General features: G+C 48.7%; 6 protein-coding genes across 6 annotated transcripts; 2 read left to right on the top strand and 4 right to left on the bottom strand.

Annotated features, from left to right (window-relative positions):
* Window positions 1-448: 448 nt before the first annotated feature.
* LY89DRAFT_784427 (uncharacterized protein) lies at window positions 449-3,775 on the top strand. The gene is made up of 6 exons (XM_018222784.1): window positions 449-734; window positions 800-1,238; window positions 1,286-1,545; window positions 1,593-2,478; window positions 2,529-2,797; window positions 2,862-3,775. Exons 1-6 carry the CDS (start codon window positions 698-700, stop codon window positions 3,671-3,673), a joined length of 2,703 nt encoding a protein of 900 aa, XP_018068844.1. The 5' UTR covers window positions 449-697; the 3' UTR covers window positions 3,674-3,775.
* Window positions 3,776-4,450: 675 nt separating this feature from the next.
* Window positions 4,451-5,363, top strand: LY89DRAFT_589944 (phosphotransferase enzyme family protein-like protein; the record flags this gene model as incomplete). Its single annotated transcript, XM_018209566.1, has 2 exons — window positions 4,451-4,880; window positions 4,930-5,363. 2 exons carry the CDS (start codon window positions 4,451-4,453, stop codon window positions 5,361-5,363), a joined length of 864 nt encoding a protein of 287 aa, XP_018068843.1.
* A 639-nt stretch (window positions 5,364-6,002) lies between these two features.
* On the bottom strand, window positions 6,003-7,045 carry LY89DRAFT_720787 (uncharacterized protein). The gene is made up of 7 exons (XM_018218592.1): window positions 6,758-7,045; window positions 6,646-6,705; window positions 6,536-6,598; window positions 6,424-6,486; window positions 6,301-6,372; window positions 6,186-6,248; window positions 6,003-6,132 (listed from the first exon to the last, which is right to left on the bottom strand). The coding sequence occupies exons 1-7, from the start codon at window positions 6,943-6,945 to the stop codon at window positions 6,081-6,083; spliced, it is 561 nt and encodes a 186-aa protein (XP_018068842.1). The 5' UTR covers window positions 6,946-7,045; the 3' UTR covers window positions 6,003-6,080.
* A 1,611-nt stretch (window positions 7,046-8,656) lies between these two features.
* On the bottom strand, window positions 8,657-9,803 carry LY89DRAFT_590203 (uncharacterized protein; the record flags this gene model as incomplete). The annotated part of the gene is made up of 3 exons (XM_018209578.1): window positions 8,657-9,064; window positions 9,137-9,174; window positions 9,296-9,803. The coding sequence occupies 3 exons, from the start codon at window positions 9,801-9,803 to the stop codon at window positions 8,657-8,659; spliced, it is 954 nt and encodes a 317-aa protein (XP_018068841.1).
* A 1,149-nt stretch (window positions 9,804-10,952) lies between these two features.
* LY89DRAFT_671826 (Annexin) lies at window positions 10,953-13,779 on the bottom strand (the record flags this gene model as incomplete). The annotated part of the gene is made up of 3 exons (XM_018213242.1): window positions 10,953-11,058; window positions 11,233-11,564; window positions 11,626-13,779. The coding sequence occupies 3 exons, from the start codon at window positions 13,777-13,779 to the stop codon at window positions 10,953-10,955; spliced, it is 2,592 nt and encodes an 863-aa protein (XP_018068840.1).
* A 348-nt stretch (window positions 13,780-14,127) lies between these two features.
* On the bottom strand, window positions 14,128-17,801 carry LY89DRAFT_708792 (DUF1929-domain-containing protein). The gene is made up of 6 exons (XM_018217707.1): window positions 17,282-17,801; window positions 17,066-17,165; window positions 16,990-17,018; window positions 16,514-16,714; window positions 16,204-16,452; window positions 14,128-16,154 (listed from the first exon to the last, which is right to left on the bottom strand). Exons 1-6 carry the CDS (start codon window positions 17,425-17,427, stop codon window positions 14,501-14,503), a joined length of 2,379 nt encoding a protein of 792 aa, XP_018068839.1. The 5' UTR covers window positions 17,428-17,801; the 3' UTR covers window positions 14,128-14,500.
* Window positions 17,802-18,146: the final 345 nt, after the last annotated feature.

The following is an 18,146-nucleotide window of genomic DNA, read 5'->3' as shown; positions in this document are numbered from 1 at the left end:
AAGAGTTTTAATTTCGAGGTTCTACAGCCTGAACGCACGGACTTTTGTCCCCATGTTCGTTAAGTACAAAACCCCTAAGCTAAACGAAGGCCACGTGACAACAGGTCACACTCTAGAGCTGTGACAAGCAGTCAGTCTGAGATGTTGTCACGTGTGGCAAGGCCAACTAGCGAATCACAGAGTTTCGCACAGGCCAAGACATATAAAGCCTATTGATAGTATGTTTTCAACCTCAGGCTTCAAATATTAAGCCTCACTTCAGACTTTGACCTCAAATTTCAGGCCCCCTGATCTCCCCTAATCTCCACAATCCTCAAGCTCCCCCAATAGTAGACGGGCAGACGGTTCTGGGCAGTTCTGGGAAAGCCTAAACTGTGACCACCCAATTATGACAGTCCTTTAAAATCTATAGCCGTAACCGGTCTAAACGGGTGGATCTTGTCGGGCACGCTAAAACCACCTACCCATCGAGAGCGCTGGTTTCGCACCGTGATGCGATTCTTGACGACTGCGTTTCAGCCACACAGCCTTATCACTTGTGATCGTTCAATTTTTTCGTCTCCCTTCCTCTTTCAGCTCTGACGAAGAGACTGTGTGAACCGTTATATCGCTTTCAGATCTCCATCGCAAGCTCCTTCTTTCAATCCGTCAGTGCGTCCCAAATTCGTGTTTGCATTGCGCATTGCATTTGCGTTTCATGGCAAAAGACCCAAGCCTTGCGTACCTCAGACAAGGTAAGCTCCCCTGAGATGACTTAGAGAGTTTGAAGTAGCAGGGACTTCGCTCATTCATTGTCCAGAAAGCGATAGACTATTCACGATCGGTTCGCAATTCTCCATTTCAAACGACAGTGGATCCCATTCCGTCCCACGAATGTCCCCAAGTGACACGACAGCAAATTTTCGTATCCTAAATGGAGAAGTGATGGGGAATTCCAAGAAACGGAGCATGGAATATTTGATGGGGGAACCTGCACCCTCCGTCTATGCAGCGAACAGAGACACTCATTATACTTCTTTTCAACCTACCACAACTGGCATGGGACGAAAAAGACCAAAAATTAGAAGCGATTCTGATGAACAAATACCCGACATGAGTGGCGTTCTGAGCGATGCATCTGACATTACCACGTATTTCCAGTGTCCATACTACTGCAAAGACCCCGAAAAGTACAACCTCCAAGTGAGAAAGTATAGAAGTTGTGGGTCCAAAGGGTTGACAAATATTGCCAGACTCAAGTAAGTCAAAGCAACAATGTGCGCATAGCAAATCTGACGAATTGCAGGGAACACTTGTATAGAGTGCACCGCGTATTGCAGTGTTCTCGATGCGTGACTAAATTTCAAAAGTATGAGGAGCTTAATTTGCACACCTGTCCAGGAAATATGCACCAGCTTTTCTCCAGCTCAGAGCTGAACATCGACGGTATCACAGAAGAGGTCATTTGTAGATTGAACAAAAAAACCATGTCATGCCGGCTTAGTAAGGAGAGTTGGGTAGACATATGGATGACACTTTTTCCAGGGGAGGATGTACCAAAGAATTGTCAGTGTCACCTGATGGTTTGGACGATCTTTCGCTGAATGCTATAGATTTTGTTCGCGAATTGAAAGAATGCAGGTCTCTTCTCGGACCATTGGAGAAGTATGAGGATTATCTTCGTCGCGAACTTCCAGCTGTCTTCAGATCTACGCTTGAGGCAACAAAGAATGCCCCCATGTCCATACCTGATCGAGACATTGCCGATATTCTGCGAGATTGTCAGGAACAAGTTTTTGTTCAGTACCAAATGGATCGATCCTCACGTCCTCCACATTTTACGACACCCCTTCATGTTCCCGACTTGCCTGATTCGTACTTTATGCCAGTCGATTTATCGAATTCGAGCCAAGATGAAGGGCCTCGAAAGTACCAAATGAATCCATTCTCGTGTCCTTCACGTTATACGCCACCCCGCCTTACCGACTTGTTTAGTTCGTACTTTTTACCATCCGTTTCATCGTATTCGAGCCTATTTGAAGGATCTCGAAAGTTGGGAGTCAACGATACAATCCCAGGATTAGAGACTGCTCCGGTGTATAGCTCCATTGACGTGGATAGTGCAGACTTGTCTCCTGAAATCCGATCCACAATTCGTGCAGAGTCACTCTCTAGTATACCATCCCAGGAGCGGGGCATATCTGAAGCAAGCTCCCAGGAGCCCGAAATATCAACGCAATCAACTTCTTCGGATCTATCAACACTTCAACCGCAGGGAGCTATGAAAGAGCCAGAAATAACTGCAGACACAGCTGATCACGAAGTACATGAGACTTTGGAGGATGTGACACCCGGCCTGGATCTTGTTGTGGATAGTACGAGTCCAACTCGTGACCTACGCTTTGCATGTCCGTATCGCAAGTATTGTCCGTCAAAATACAACACTAAGGACTGGGGATCATGCGCATTGACTCCTAGGTCTACGATTGCTCGAATCAAGTTCGTAACTATTCTAGCTTATGCTTCAAAGGTATACTGACTCGCATCAGAACTCACCTATACGATTGCCATTCCATCCACCAGTGCCAAAGATGCAAATCTATCTTCGACAATGAAAGATCCCTCAACGATCATATCAAGTCTATACAAAGTTGCCCAGTCATCGAAACAGAGGAAGGTGGTAAGGACGGTATTAATAGATCGCTCAAGGACGCCATTCACGGCAAGAAAAAGAGGTTCAAAGGCCAAACGAAGGAACAAGAATGGGAACACCTTTACGGATTATTGTTCCCAGGAAGTTCGTTGCCATCTTCACCTTGTAAGTCACACACCTCACATCAGATCTAGTCTCTCGATATATAGCAGGATGCTAACAAATGTAGATTGGGATGATCCAGATCAGCAAGGCGACCTAGACGTCAAAAAATATCACGTGTATCTTGTTCAAGAGCTTCCACCGGCTGTCAAGAGATCCTTGGAAAACCAAATGGGCAATGATCTAACTGCTGAGGAACAACGGTTTTGCGATCAAGCTGTCGAACTGCTTCCCATTGCTCTCAAGATATTGCATGATACCTATCGAGGTGTTTACGATCCCAACCCAAGTCAGGACGATCTTGCTACCAATAAATTCACTCTCGGCTCAAGTGGGGTAGGAACAGAGCAAGATATCATCAATGCAAGTCCGGACATCGACCTCGACATTGACTGGTCATGCCTCGAGTCACCGCAAACACAGAAACCTATGACTTCGCGTGTTCCATTCTCATCAGACTCTGCTTACTTCTCGAGAAACTCAAGCACTTCCGCTTCCAGCCCGTCACAGAGTACCTCGAAGGAGCGGAGCAGGAGCAAAAGACTGGGAGATACGGATGCTGAACGTCAGCTTAGCAACCAACCCTTGCTGTCCCACTTCTCAGTCACGGATGCCATGTCTGGACAAGACTTCTATCCAGTTTGGACGAATGAACCGGGAACCCTCACCAGTCCTCCGAATCCCATGATCGATTACGACAGCGGTGCAATTCCTCTATCAGGATCATCTGTTGTAGGAAATAAAGCAAGTTCAATTTTCATGGACAACACCCTGGCAAGCAAACTTTCGGAAATGTCTGATGAAACATTGGCAGGCGGTTTGGACGGATACCCTCTTGGTTGCTACTGGGGTTCCTTTCTGGACTCCCATCTTTTCTAGTGGACGATGTACCTTTTTGCTTACGTGTAGAGCTGCGGGTTGATCAGCCTTCACATAGAGTATTCAGCCTAGTCTAAATTTAATAAGTGTTTGATTTCTGACCCTGAGATGATATACCTAAGTTTAAGGTAAATGATATTATGCGAATTTGTCTAGTGGAAATTTTTATACCTCTTTTGAACTTACGACCATATTAATACACTAGGATTACCTGCGAAAAGCTACTAATAAGTTGCTACATATTACTAAATCAAAAGCAATTTGTAAGAAATTAAACTTGTTGATTATCAAGTCGAGCGATTAGTTTTGTAAGGCAATCATTGCCAATCAATGAATTTCAATTGATTATATATCAAAAGACAAGTTCCAGATACAATCAATGTCGATACTCATCCCATACTCTCCACGCCGAAAGCCTAGCTATCAACCTTCGTTTTCTTGCCGTCCAGCGAGCAATAGAATACTGCCTAGTTCTTGGGTGCGTTCTCAATAACAGTATTAGCCCCCTCCTCCGGAAGCTTATTCTCAACTAGCTTACCAACTAGCTCCTTCATCCAGGTTTGGCAATTTTGAAGGTCGACACGCGTTCTCGATCCGTGGGGGAGCATCTATCAATGTGTTCAGTTTGGTGTTGTTGGACTACCAAAGACTAAAATGCGGCCGCTACAGTAATCGTGCTCCGAAATTGGCACACTGGATAGTATCAAGGACGACCTTCGAGTACTCCTCACAATGGCTCCACGCGACATGAACCAAGCTCTGTATCTTCTGCCTTCTATGCTTCCACCCTCTGAGGATATATACTTCAGAAATACAGCGTTCTTCGCCAGTGGAAATTCATCTTTACCCACTCCTGCCGATGTTCGCCGAGCTGCAGGACCCAAAGCGACATCGAACAGACCGACTCCTGTCGCATTTTCTGCCTTGAATCTCATCGTCAAATACGGCCCAACAATAACTATCACCGAGGGACAGTGTTTATGGGCGATAAAACACTTACTTCCCAGTGTGCCCGTTCCAGAAGTATATGGCTGGTGTCGGGAGCAAGGGGAGACGTTTATCTACATGCAACTAGTCGAGGGCGTCACCTTGGAACAGGCCTGGCCAGATTTTGACATAGAACATAAATATGAGATTTGCCTGCAACTGCAACGGATTCTCGATGATGTGCGCCAGCTCAAACAAGATCCAACTTCCCCATTTATCGGTACGTTGAACTAAACTTTCTGACAGAAAGAGGCTCATCGCAATTACAGGAGATATCAACCAAGAGCCTCTGCATGATGTGATGTTCCAGACCAATCAACCAGCCGGTCCTTTTTCAAATGTTCCAGCGTTCAATGATTGGCTTGCGACGCTTAGATGTCGTGCACCTCCGGGTGTGGATGTAGACACAGGTCCCTGGCGTTCTGGATTACTTGATGATATTCCCATTGTCTTCACCCATGCTGATTTGTATCGCAGCAACATCATGGTATGCCAAGACGCAAATGGTATACCCCGCATTACAGCGATTATCGATTGGCACCAATCAGGATGGTATCCAGCTTCATGGGAGTTCTACAAAACGCGTCTCACGTGCAAGCTACCAGCAAATGATCAGTGGGAACTTGAATTCGTAGTAGAGTTTCTACAGTCTTACCGGGGATATATCGCTTGGGAGTATTTGTTACAAGGGGTCGGTCTTTAGAACGGTATCACTTCTACTTCACATTGACACTCTCATTTTTGAAGACCCTCTTCGGCATCTACATCAAGGCGTTGGGAGCATTGAGCAAAAGTGTAGATATTGGAGAGAATATAGTGCTCAAGTGCCGAGGAGCTCTGCTCAAGCGCACGCATATATATGCGTCTTCCTCACTGTCCCACGTCAGAACTATGGTTTCATGCTTCGCCGTTTCTGCTTTTCTTTGACTCACAGTGGACATACCTTAGTACAGTTCCAAGCGCATTCATGTGACCAACGTAAAGAAGGTCTCCGCCATCGATTCAAAAAGTCGGCGAACGCGATTTTCAACCTCCATGACCAGCTGGAGAGAGGAATCTTCTGAATCACTGACCAGAGACGAATCAAAAGGATGAGGCAGACAAGGTCGACAAGGGCGCATTGCTCGATGTCACGTTTGGTGGCGAATTTTGCTGCGCCTGGATTTTGCTGTTCAGCTACGTCTGTCTTTGATCTCTTTTCTTCAGAACCAATATCACATCTCACGACAAGTCCAATCGAATGAATGCGCATAGCCAGAAGCATAATCTCATTGAGTGCGTATCGCAAGTATGGACATTAAGAGCACGGATCCAGCATTCTATTTGTTTTTGTTTTTCATTTCCGACTTGAAGTACTAGTAACTCGGGGTCATTTGCGTATCTGGGGGCCGCCGTTGCTCTTTTACCACCCGATTTCGATTTACTCGACATCTTCGACGTCACGACCTTCCTTCTTGCCGGCCTTCTTCTTCCTGTTTCTATATTAGCATTGTCCGATCGTGTAAGTGATGTTGTCAATACATACTTCTTGGGGTCTCGCTCTTCGATCTCAAGATCGCGGGCTTCTTTGCCTTCCTTCTTCTTCTTCCTATCCTGGGGTCAGCTACTGTACCAAGAGGAATTTTCTAAAAAGAACCAACTTCTTGTCGTCCTTGGGCTCTCTCTCCTCGAGATCAATGTCTCGGGCATCCTTCTTTCCGCCCTTCTTCTTCCTATTGTAAGTCAGCAGACTGTTCAGATATCATATAGGCCGAGCTTCTGACTTCTTTGGGTCTCTCTCTTCGATCTCTACATCGCGGCCTTCTTTCTTTCCGCCCTTCTTCTTTCTGTGTTCATGTTAGGATATACCACTCTAAGCCCCACACATATGCTCACTTCTTAGGGTCACGTTCTTCGATTTCAACATCGCGGCCTTCTTTCTTGCCAGCCTTCTTCTTCCTATGTCCCGTCAACAGCGTTCTCCAATAGATGTATTGCGAACCTACTTCTTCGGGTCTCTCTCCTCAATTTCTGCGTCACGGCCCTCCTTGCCAGCCTTCTTCTTCCTATTGTCCAGTTAGCCTATAAACTAAGCTTTATTCTTTCTTCCTTGCATACTTCTTAGGGTCTCTCTCTTCGATCTCGACCTCGCGAGCCTCAAGTGGGAGGTCTCGGACCATCAAAGCATCAGCCAAATCGAGCTCGCGAACAGCGAGAAGAGCATCGGCAGTGAGTGAGACTGGAACAGCCTGGACTGCCAGCATGGCACAGAAGGCCAGAATGACCGAAGCGGTAGAAGCACGCATATTGCAAAAATATATATTATCGTCCAAAAGTAAAAGAGCGTATAGGTGAAATAAAACCAAGACTGCAAGACCGGTTGCAGACTGAGATGAAGAAGAGAAGACTATCGATTTCGAATGCCGAGAAGGAAAGTTCTTTTGAGAGACAGAAGGTAGCACACTATTCATATACTACTCAAAGCAGTAAATCAGCCCCTCGAATCTCAAGTCCAGACCGACCGTTAATCCCGTTCGTCACCGGCCTGTAACAAGACCCCATCGTCCTGTCAGCCCAACAATGAATGACAACGCCCTTCAAGGTCTAGCCAGGCCTCGAAACAAGCACCTCATCTATTCCTGCCTCGACATTCTCACGAACGCCAAGCCTGAGACGTCACTGAAGCAGATGCACAGATCAACATGCATTTACGGGTTGGGAAGCCTGTCCGCACACCCTGGCTGACAAGCAAGAAATGCCGAGCTCGTCGAATCCGGGGTAGATAATCAGAGTGGAGCAGCATTAACCTTAACAGTTGAATGAGGCGATCCTCCTGTGGGCCCTGTGAGCTCAGCTGTCAGCCCGCATAACGTTTCGGTTAGGCTGATGCTGAAGCGCTCTTCCGCCATCCAACCGCTGCATTTCATCAGAAGGATAGGTCACCAATCACCCAACCGACTACGGGCTCTGAATGCCAGCAGTTGTTGTGTTCCGACGCGGGTTTGGTATATATTACTCGCTATGATTTTGATAGGTGTTCATTGGGTAGAGGCGATTTTATCCAGCACCAGAATTTGGCGGTGGATGGATATGTAACGTAATAAGGTCAAACGCGTTTTGAGCTTGAGAGGGAGATTGTTCTATGCTTCAGATAACCACATGTTGCGCATGGAATCACGAGTGGGGATTTGATTAGATTCGATTAGATGGTCACTCAGTGACATCGAATAAGTCTGTATGTCACTCTCGGTTTTTTATTGGCCTTTTGCTGGGTTCTCGAAGTGAGAAGTCTTTTGAGAATATTATGCGCAAGTTATGCTCCTGATAGGGAGAATGTAGGCTGGGAGTGTATGTCAGTGACATCCACTGATTCCTGTCGCTAGGATGGAGTGATGTCTAGCCACTTCAACGCACAAATGAAGTTGTGCTCAAGACATCCTGTAAGATATAAGGAAACTCGTCATTGATGTATGCATGCCGTCAGAGGCCAGGACATCACTCCTTATAATGCAAAATACGTGCTCAATGGCCTTTTACTCGCTACGCATGAATTTTACTTTTCCACTTCACATCTTCAACATAACATCAACAGCGCATCTAGCAAAGTCCAGCCTCCCTCTCGTCCTTCCCAGGTTCGCATCACAGATCTGGGTTATCCCCGATCCCAAACGCAACTCTTGGCATTGTCAAACACGGGTCTTGGCATCTGATACTAGAAAGAGTTTCGTCCGATCACCTCCCGCGCGAAGCAGGAACAGCCGACCAAGTAAGAAGCAAATTGGCGGGTCCAGATCTGACACCATGCATGCATGCCAGCTGCTGGGGCACAGACACTACATTCACTCACTCACTCACTCACGCATGCATGCATTTAAACGCCAAGGAAGACTCCAACAGCCGGTGCATTGCACGCTCTCTCTAATTATAACACGGAACAGAACAACCTCCTCAGCATGAGGTGATTTTCGCGCACAATTTTCAAACGAACCCGGTAGCAGAATATCATTCGATGGGATGTCATGGATTTTGCATCGCCTCTTTCAATACGCTCTCGTCGATCAGTGCGCTGAGGTCGCTTTGCGACATGGCGGTTCTCCTGTCTTGCTTCGCGACCCATTGGTCCTCCGCGACTAAGACGCTCAGCAAGTCACTTGGTAGAGTCCCGCCTAGACTTCCATTAAAGGAGTGTATTGGCCAGACATCTTTCAGTATCGTCGTATTCATACTCAGCGCTGTAGCGACGCGAGGCCAGATCTTCTCTGGGTCGTTGGTGAATACCTTCTCGGCTTGGTTTAGAGCGCGTAGAAAGGCTACTATGGATTTTCGAGTTGTCGGATCGGCGAGCTTTTCTGTTGTGCTGTGAAGGTTGAAGATCTCTCGATAGACGGAACGATCTTGAAGAACGAGGGCGTCGCTCCCGAGTGCCTAAGTAGCAGAAGGATCAGCTCTGATGAGCATTTGAAGATCGTGAGGAATTTCAAAAACTTTTTGACATACCTGAATCGCCAGTTCGACTGACGGCTCCCACATACCGACTGAAAAATGTCAGCACCAACGATCCTCGAATGTAGTTGAACAGATTACATGGACTCGAATGAAATCTAAATTCCTCTCCCAAAAATCTGAGAATTCTCACAAGCAACGAGATTCACATACCAGCATCAGCACTCCCATGCGTCACCATATAAGGAAACGTCCCCGCACCACACGGCGCCGCCGAACACGGATACCCCGTCACAACCGTATAATCGCCCTCCCCCAACCCGACACTCGCCATATACCTCTCCACAAAATACGCCGCCGACGTGCCAGGGAACGTCGCGATCTTCTTACCCTTCAAATCCTTCGCACTGCTCACCGTCTTCTTATTCGCCGCAATCCGGTAATAGACCTCCGCCACCGTGTAGATGATGCGGACGTTTTTATGCGTGGCGAATTGGCGCAGGGCTTGCGTTTCAGCGTTGGCTGCTATGTCGATGCTGGTGTCGCTGACGAGGTTGGCGAGCTGGCCGTTGACGATTGTGAAGGTGGAGCCGTTGGCGTAGTCTTGGCTGGCGATCAGTTCGGGGGTGTATTCGATGGTGTTTAGGGCGCTGGCGATTCGGAGGGCGGATGTATATGGAAGGATGAGTGCCAAGGTGATGAAAAGCCATAGTCGGTCCATCTTGGTCGAAAGTACCCAGGTGCCTGGATCGAGATTCCCGATCATGAAAAGAGGAGAGGTAAGAATGGATAGGATCCTTCAAGTAGACACTTCTCATGTTCGTCATCATCTCAACTACTCTCACAGCCTATTTCGCCAACGTGAAAATATGAAGGATATCATGTGGACATTCCAAACCAACTCTTTCAAATCTGGTTTCTTTCGGCTACTTTCGAGGAAGTGTTGTGATGGGATGCGGCAATGCGACCCCTGGATCGATCTACGCTTGGCGAAGATTCTATTTTGCGGGGTATGGGGAAGACAGGGTTGTGGATGTAACTTCATTTATCTTTCTGGGCTTGGCAATCAAGTACCGAGATTCTGGAATTTGTGAACCTGCGTCGATGGCTTGGAAATTTCCCGAGTCCTGGAAGAGCAGATCCGTGAGGGGTTTGCAGGCGCTAGACAGAGATGTGCTTCAACGTTACATGTCAATTAAGAGCTTAATTCCTTTCAAAGCCGCTGGACTCAAAAGTTCCAGTCCATTGTGATTTGCACCATATCAAGTAATCTTGTATTACTTAAGCCATAGAGCACAACAACTGCAGAAAGCGCATAGTTTCGAGCAAGATGGCTGATGGCTTTTTGCTCCACGTGACCATTTTGAATCTCTTCGAAGTCACATTTCCTATCAAGGAGATGCTTGAAATAAGGCAAGTATTCTGATACTGAGCAGATAGAAAGGAGATAGTCTGGACATTGAGTAATTGGAAATAATATTAGACACATTGCACTGTTTCATACATGGAGTCAATTCTACATGCGAAATGCGCAAAACGCGCTGAATGCTCAGTATAACAGTGGGACGTGCAAAACATTTGTGCATCTATTTTCCGACTACAAAAATGCTGTCCAACGAAAAACTCTAGACACAAAATGGACGCTTGCCTTGGAGGTTCTTATTTCTGGGCGCAAGAGATCTTTAATTAGATAACCAATCCTAAAACCGACCTGACTCCAACAGAAAAACTGGGAAGTTTTTGCCAATGGTAGATTTTGTTTTAGTATCCGATTAGACTTGATTAAGTCTTGACAGATGAATGCTAATTACAAAGAATGTAAGTCGCAGGAACGAGGCTTTTAAGATGAGGGGAAAATGGGTTATTCTACTTAGAATGTCAAAGACCACTTCGAATGCGCGTTTTGCGCGAAATGCGCGATTTGCGCAAGATGCGCATAGTGCGTAAATAGCGATGCAAAAAGGTACCAGCACTTGCTGGTTTTCACAAGTACTGAGAGCAATTAAAGACAGAAACTACAAGTGATAAAAAACACCAAATGGTCAGCAGAGAAAACGAAACAAGAAAAAAGAATCATCAAATATCATCATCTACCCTGTCTACCCCTCCCCATCCCTCCCGTCTCTCCCTCCCTCTCCCACCCAACCTACCTCCTAATATCAACCCTATACTCCTCGACCCTCTCAACCCTCCTCACCTCATCCCCCATCCTCCTCACACAAAGCATCTCGCAAAAATGGCCCCACTCCCCCCTCGTGCCCTCCGCAACCGCCTTCTGCATATCAACCCCGTACCGGGCGCGATACTCGCGCTTCACCGCCTCCATGTGCGGACGATCCCAATGATAGCGCACCAGCCTGCTGATCAGCAGTTCCGTGCGGATGCTGTCGGATTTGGAGAGTGAGAGCGCGTGGTGTACTAGTAGCGCGTCGCGGACGGGCTTGTTGATTACGCCGTTGAGGATGTGGGCTAGCATTTCGCCCTGTGAAATGATCAGTTATGAGGGAAAAGGGGGGGAGGGAAGGAGGGAAAAGGGGACGTACGACTAAGTTCCCACTCTTCTTCAACATCTCCCTCGCGAAATTCGCGCGGTACGTAACTTCATACTCGCGCAACACCTCTCTCAAATGGGCATCGCTCCTCACAACCACGATATTAATCATCGCCGTCTCGCCGCCCTTCTCGCTTCTGACCGCTTTATACAAATCATGCACATCATCCTCGACCAATCCCCTATCAACTGCATAACCCGGCCGCTCTTCCATCTTACGCTCCTCCAGCACCAGCAGCACCGCCTTCTTAAACTTATCCTCCTTCAGCTCCGTCTTCATACACTTGGTCAAACTATCACTATACTTCTTATCACTAAACCCATCCTTAATCTCCCGAATCTCCGCATTCGTCCGTCCCATCAACGACTCAATCAACAGTTCCCTCCGACTCTTCTCCCCCTGATACCAAAAATTCGCCCAATACGCCTCACTCTCCCACTTCCCCAGCGCGCACGCGTAGCACGCTTTCATCAGATTCGGATCCTCCTCTTTAAGCCGCATCTTGATATGCTTCGCGATATTCACGCCCTTCTTCTCGGACCCCGTCTTGACGATCCGTTTATACTCGACGCGCAGATCGAGGACCTGTTCGTGGGTTAGCCCCGGCAGGATCTCGATCAGGGGCTGCGTGTCCGGGGCGCGCTTCTCGCCTTTGAGGGCTTTGGCCAGGATGGTGGCTTCGTCGACCGGGTCGTGGAAGCGCGCTGTGCGTTTCTTTTTGCTGGGGAAGCGGTCGTCGTCTGAGGAGCCGCCGGAGGGGGAGAGCGGTTCGATCAGGTTGATGTCGGTGTGCGAGTGTGAGGGGATCATGAGGGGGGAAGGCATGGGGGAGATGGATTGGTAGGTTCCGTGGTAGGCTTCGAGGAGGGGACTCCCTGGGGCAGCGGCTAGACTTAATGCGGCGCCGCCGTGGTGACCGGTGCTTACGGATAGAGAGTGCATTCTGGGAGCGAGACCTGGGTTGGGCGATGGTTCGCGTCGTCTGGATCCGGGTTCGACGGAGATAGTCTGAGTCTTGGAAGTTCTCAACTTGGAGTCTTCCTTGTACTTGGAATCTTCATAAGTGACACTCTCCTTCCTGATCTTGGAGTCGTATCGAGGATCGTGTCTATCATCCCTATACTGAGAATCCTCATAGCTGATAGTCTCCGTCTTGGTCTTCGAATCGTAGCGAGGATCCCCGTGTCTCGACCCATACTCTCCAGGACGTCCATACGTCGTCTCCTGAACCTTCGAGTACGTGATCTTCTCTTCCGGCTTCGCATACTCCCACTTTGGCGTCTCGGCGTACTTGGATCCTGGGGCATCATTGTAATGTCTGCCCGGTTCAGGATATGCCACTTGTGGTTGATAACCGCCGGGAACCTGGTATGCGGAAGGGTCAGGCGGTTGCACGTATTGCGGGGCACCATGACCGACGTTCACACCGGCAGAGATGCTATGGTGGCCAGCATGAGCACTGAAGCTTGCTCCTCTTCCGTGCTCATCCTCGTATCTTCTCGAATCCCTATCGTCCCTCTTCGAGTCGGTGTATTTGTACTGGTCCACCTCTTGGTATTTAGACCTTGGAGGAGACTCTCCGTACGCCAAATCATCCTTGGATGAGAATTTCTTGCTTTCATAGTATTCCTTCTCTCTCCCACCTCTGCCACCACCATATCGCACCTTGACATCCTCTTCCTCAACCGTCGTCTTGAAGGCGCCCGGCACAGCATATCCCCTGCTCGCAGACGGCGGACTCGCATCTCTATACTGATTGTAGGATTCGCGCGAAGACCTCGGATCAACGAGTCTCGGATCGGACCCTCTTGGATCAATCAATCTAGGATCCGAACCCCTCGGATCAACCAGACTGTGTGAACTCCCTCTAGGATCCCTCGGCTCAGCCGTCACGATCTTCGCCGGTTCCCTATCCCCTCTCCTGATGGTGGTCGTGTCTCGCTCCTCATACTCGTATCCCCTCCTATCATCATCGTAGCGACTACTCGTCGGTGGACTCGGTACGCGAACGCGGGACCGTTCTCTCGTCGTTGTTTTCTCCTCATACTCATCGATCTCGACGCGGGATCGCGACCGCTCTCTCCTGCCACCACCAGGTGATTTAGAACGTCCCCTCCTACGATCATCATTCGGATTGAGCGACATTTGTACGATCGGAAAATCTGCTCACGAGAGCAACAAGAGAGGTAAAGAAATAGAAAGAGAGAAAGCTCAGCTGAGAAATCCTATTGTCCTCAGCAGCTAGCGTCTAGCGGGGCAGTCATCGTCCTTAAAGAGCGAAGCCCGATGTCTGGTGCTACCCTCTCTGCAGTAGTCTTGCATCCGCCTGCATTCAGTGCATGAGACAGCGTCGACAACCCATGTAAGCTCCCAAACAGCTGAGAAGCGCCACTTGGACAATTTGGGGGCCATTGTTGGCATTTGACCCTATGAGAAGAGAGGACTCGTACGCAATTGATTCAGAAATTATCGTTCTTTAGGAAGGACAAATGGCCGGCGGGTATCTCGTATTCTTTTTTGATGTTGGAGCTTCTATCAACAATGGATGGAATGTGGTGCCGCCGCGCGAGGGAAACTGGCCCACTTGGCGGGGTCGCGGTCGAGGCCTTGTACTGGCGCCACCGAGGTGCGCCGTACTCAGAACAAATGAAATGGCGGCCACACCACAGAGAGACAAATATATATAACTTGAGCATCTATTAGACGTGATCACACAACGTGGATAGACTCAATGAAGATAATTGAAAGCAACGGTTGAATTCGTTATCTGCATCCTGCTAAGCTTTTCTTTGCTTGTGCGACCTCCAACGAACGCTAATGACGTGCAGGAAACCACCACCACACGATTTCCTATCTGCTGCTGTCTTCATGCAACCTGGACGAACTGTCCGATTCCTGGCACACCATCACAGACAATATAAATCACATATGGTCCTGGCGGAGCCACGTTGCGATTCGGTGGGCCCGTCACAACCAGAGTCTGCGATGTACTGCTAGCTGCCCAACCACCAAAGTCCAGTTCCAGCATGCGATGACCCATATGAACAGAATGAGTAACGAACCCGCCGTGGTAGAGTACAACCTTACATCCCTGTGCGCCACTAGGGACGTTGAATGTCACGAAAAATATGCTCCCGTCAGCCTGGACGGACTGGGGGATGCCAATATTGGTGGGACGGCGATTAGCATTCTCGCCTTGCAGGTAGGGAGGGACGTAATTTTCGACTCGGAATTCTGTCGGGTATGGGTCAACGGCGTCTGCTTCCAGCTTAGGCATTTGAATTGGATTGGATCCCGCAATCAACATTGTTCCATCGAGAAGAAGTAGGCATACGGAATGGTACAGACGAGGAATAGTTGAGCTGGCAAGCGTCGTGAATCTCTGACCGAGTGGTTTGGCTGGGTCGTACAGAAGAGCCTCCAAAGTAGGATTGCTCATCAATTCAAAACCTTGTGCTCCTCTGTTGCCACCATTCATCCAAATGACGGTTCCATCTGGGAGCAAAGTTCCCTCAACCATTCCGCGTCCTTCGGGCATTGAGTCCATCTGCCAACTTGGGTTGGCGCTGAGAGGTTGAATGCGACCACAGCTGGGATCGCATGGGCTGGTAATGTCCTGGTACGCACCTCCACCGCAAATCACAATATCAGGTGCCCAATTGTTCGCGCTGGAAAGAGGAAGTAGAACACTTCCGCCGGTGTTAGGATAAGTACGATAGTCGCCTGGTAGATCTGGAAGCTCCTTGATGATGGTATTTGAACCGACGTTGAAGATTTGAGAAGACTTTGAAACGAAGACGAAGAGGTTTCCATTGTTGAGCAGGTGCACGAATGGGTACATATAGTAAGGTTGGTTTTTATGCAAAATGTCCATGAGAATGCTGTTCCCTTGGGTGACGGCGTCTGGACTTAGGATTTCATATGTTGGGTTATTGTTTGCCATGACTGTAGGATCGAGGCCATTCAGACTTCCACTGGCGATGAAGACGGTGCCATCGGGCATTGTTTGAGCAGTTGCATACCAGCGAGCACTGGAAAGCTTGTTTCCTGGCTCACTCCAGCTCTGACCGTTGAGACTGGTGTCTGAGGAAGACCTCTGGAGATATCGAATTGCGGTGAAGCCATCGCCAATGTTGGGATCTAGCCAAGTCAGTGGGGCATTTCCGCCGACAGAGATAACACGTCCATCTGCAAGGAAAGTTCCTCCTGAGCAGAAGGCATTGGTCAAATAGGCTAGTGGTACTGCGGTATTAGTGTTTGGATCATATTCAGATGACATGGCATAGTATCCATCAGCAGTACGGAGCTGGGTATAGTTCTCGAGCTTATCAAGAAAGAAAACCTTTCCGTTAGGCATGAGACCTGCGTGCATAGCAGGAACTCCAGACTGGCCGACGATGGTGAAAGAGCCTCCGTTTGGTGCTAGTGGCGCTGGGCTGGGACCTGGAGCTGCAACAGCTGGTGCACTGACACAATTTCCTGATTGGCATCCGGCACCGCAGTGAGCGGTCGTGTTTCCGCTGCATGAAGTTAGCATCAGAAGTGTGAGACCAGAAGCGATGTGCATACCAAAATCCGTACATGGAGCAGCAGTTGCCTTTGGGCCAGTTACCGCAAACAGTGTTGTTATTGGAAGAACCGCAAGTGCCATCAGTAGTCACAGCTGCCGTTGCGGTCGTTTCGGGAGCCATGGTTGTAGTGGCTGGACCGATAACAGGTTCTTGGCTAGCGGTCGTGGAGGTACCTGGTTGACCATCAGTACAACCACTCTGACAACCATTTGAGACGAGACAATGTGCAGGAGTGGAGCCGCAGAATCTGTAACAAGTTTTTTGTCAGCAAGTGTTCGCCAAAAGCATCAACAAAATCAACAACGTGCCCATATTCTGAACAACATCCTCCATATGGCCCATTGGGATCACACGTCGCGCCACCGAAAGCCGTTCCGCATCTGCCATCAGATCGAGGTGCCGTTCCTGTCGATACAGGAGTCGAGGAAGTCGTTGTTGTTGTCGCCCCATTGCAGCCATTCTGGCATCCATTTGAGATGAGGCAGTGCTGGGGTGTTGAGCCACAGAATCTTGAAATATATGGTCAGATAAATGGATAAGATATATTGATGGCAGCGCAACAGAAAGCAGTTAAGAAAAGTTGCATCTTACCCGTATGAAGAGCAGCATCCTCCATAAGGTCCGCTTGGATCACAGATCGCTCCGCCAAAGGCGGCACCACATCTGCCATCTGAACGGGGAGGAGCTGTGCCAGGGGAACTACCTGTGCATCCAGAAAGACAACCGGCTCCGCAATGACTGAGTGTGTCAGTAAGTATCCCAGAACGAGTTTGGTGGATCGTACGCAGTATCATTGCCACACCACCCGTATTGCTATGTTCCGTTAGCCATTTGTCATTCGCATTGGGCTACACACCCACCGAACAACACTGTCCAGTATACACCGTGCTATCCGGATTGCAAATGGTGCCACCGTTGTTAGGCCCACATGTTCCGTCAGTGGAGAAAACCGGGTTCTGTCTCACGTCGATGTTTTGCATGGCGGAGCGGAAGGACATGGGATATGCAATCTTCTCGACCGGTACGCAGCTACGAAACGTCAGTGTCTTTATCTCGAAAGGGATGGTAAGACTCACTCTCCGCGCTCCGTGCATCTCTGTCCTCGAAGACAGCCATGGTATATTTGGTCGCTGGTGAGGTTACACTGCAACGGGACGTGATTGAAGATGATGTTGGCAGAAGTGGAGGCCGCAAAGCCGAGAAGCAGAGTAAAGGTCTTCATGGTTGAAAATTACTTTTGAATGCGCGTTAGGGATGATTGAAGAAATAGTTGATGTGAATTTGGAAATCGGGGCGAGATGGACGTGAATCATCGCGTTTGCACTCTCCCGATCCTGCTGATGCGGTACTACACTCGAATGCAATGATCCAGCAATCGACCGGCTTGGAACAGAAATGAACATGAGAGGCAGAGTGATTGGGATAACTTACGGTCGGGATATTAGGTGCTTTGGAGGATACCCTGATCAGAGTTACATTCAACGAAGTGATGTGCTGGATCGTAATGACTGTGGAGTAACGAGAGGACTGCAAGGCCCAGTATTAGGATGAATGAAATTGAAGCCTTGCAAAAGATGAGGTGAAAGGATGTCGAAGTGAAGTGTGATGGAGGAGAGAAGAAGAGCTGCAAGCTTGCATATCGAACTTGGGGTCAAATTTGGAGCCATAAATGGAAAGCACGCACCAACTCGCAAACGGAAGGCACGATGAAGATACGAGGACTTTCGTCCGTGCCTGCATGTCGACAGATCACCAGAGCTTCATTTCTCTCCCTAGAATAGTTTTAAGCTTAATATCAGTTCGGATGACGATCTTCGGTGCAGGGTCCCGTTGTGTAGCACCGGGGAGTTTTAACATGCAGCCGCTTCAGGTACACGGGCTCTAACGAGGATTGGGTCAAGAGAAGCCGCTTCTAGAGTGTAGATGGTGGAACCAAAACAT

This window comes from Mollisia scopiformis (genome assembly GCF_001500285.1).
Source record: "Mollisia scopiformis unplaced genomic scaffold LY89scaffold_17, whole genome shotgun sequence".
Lineage (NCBI taxonomy): Eukaryota > Fungi > Ascomycota > Leotiomycetes > Helotiales > Mollisiaceae > Mollisia > Mollisia scopiformis.
The sequence above is the reverse complement of the archived record's forward strand: the minus strand, read 5'-3'. Positions and strand labels throughout refer to the sequence as shown.

Bases quoted from the DNA above. Each gene is read 5' to 3' on its own strand.
- LY89DRAFT_784427 (XM_018222784.1), top strand. From the start codon at position 698: ATGGCAAAAGACCCAAGCCTTGCGTACCTCAGACAAG. The intron at 1,239-1,285 runs GTAAGTCAAAGC...GACGAATTGCAG, and splicing joins ACAAATATTGCCAGACTCAA to GGAACACTTGTATAGAGTGC. The intron at 2,798-2,861 runs GTAAGTCACACA...TAACAAATGTAG, and splicing joins TTCGTTGCCATCTTCACCTT to ATTGGGATGATCCAGATCAG.
- LY89DRAFT_720787 (XM_018218592.1), bottom strand. From the start codon at position 6,945: ATGCGTGCTTCTACCGCTTCGGTCATTCTGGCCTTCTGTGCCATGCTG. The intron at 6,599-6,645 runs GTAGGTTCGCAA...GACGGGACATAG, and splicing joins GAGGAGAGAGACCCGAAGAA to GAAGAAGAAGGCTGGCAAGA. The intron at 6,133-6,185 runs GTATGTATTGAC...ATATAGAAACAG, and splicing joins GAAGAGCGAGACCCCAAGAA to GAAGAAGAAGGCCGGCAAGA.
- LY89DRAFT_708792 (XM_018217707.1), bottom strand. From the start codon at position 17,427: ATGAAGACCTTTACTCTGCTTCTCGGCTTTGCGGCCTCCACTTCTGCC. The intron at 17,166-17,281 runs GTGAGTCTTACC...CATCGACGTGAG, and splicing joins AGATGCACGGAGCGCGGAGA to ACAGAACCCGGTTTTCTCCA. The intron at 16,155-16,203 runs GTATGCACATCG...AACTTCATGCAG, and splicing joins TGCTCCATGTACGGATTTTG to CGGAAACACGACCGCTCACT.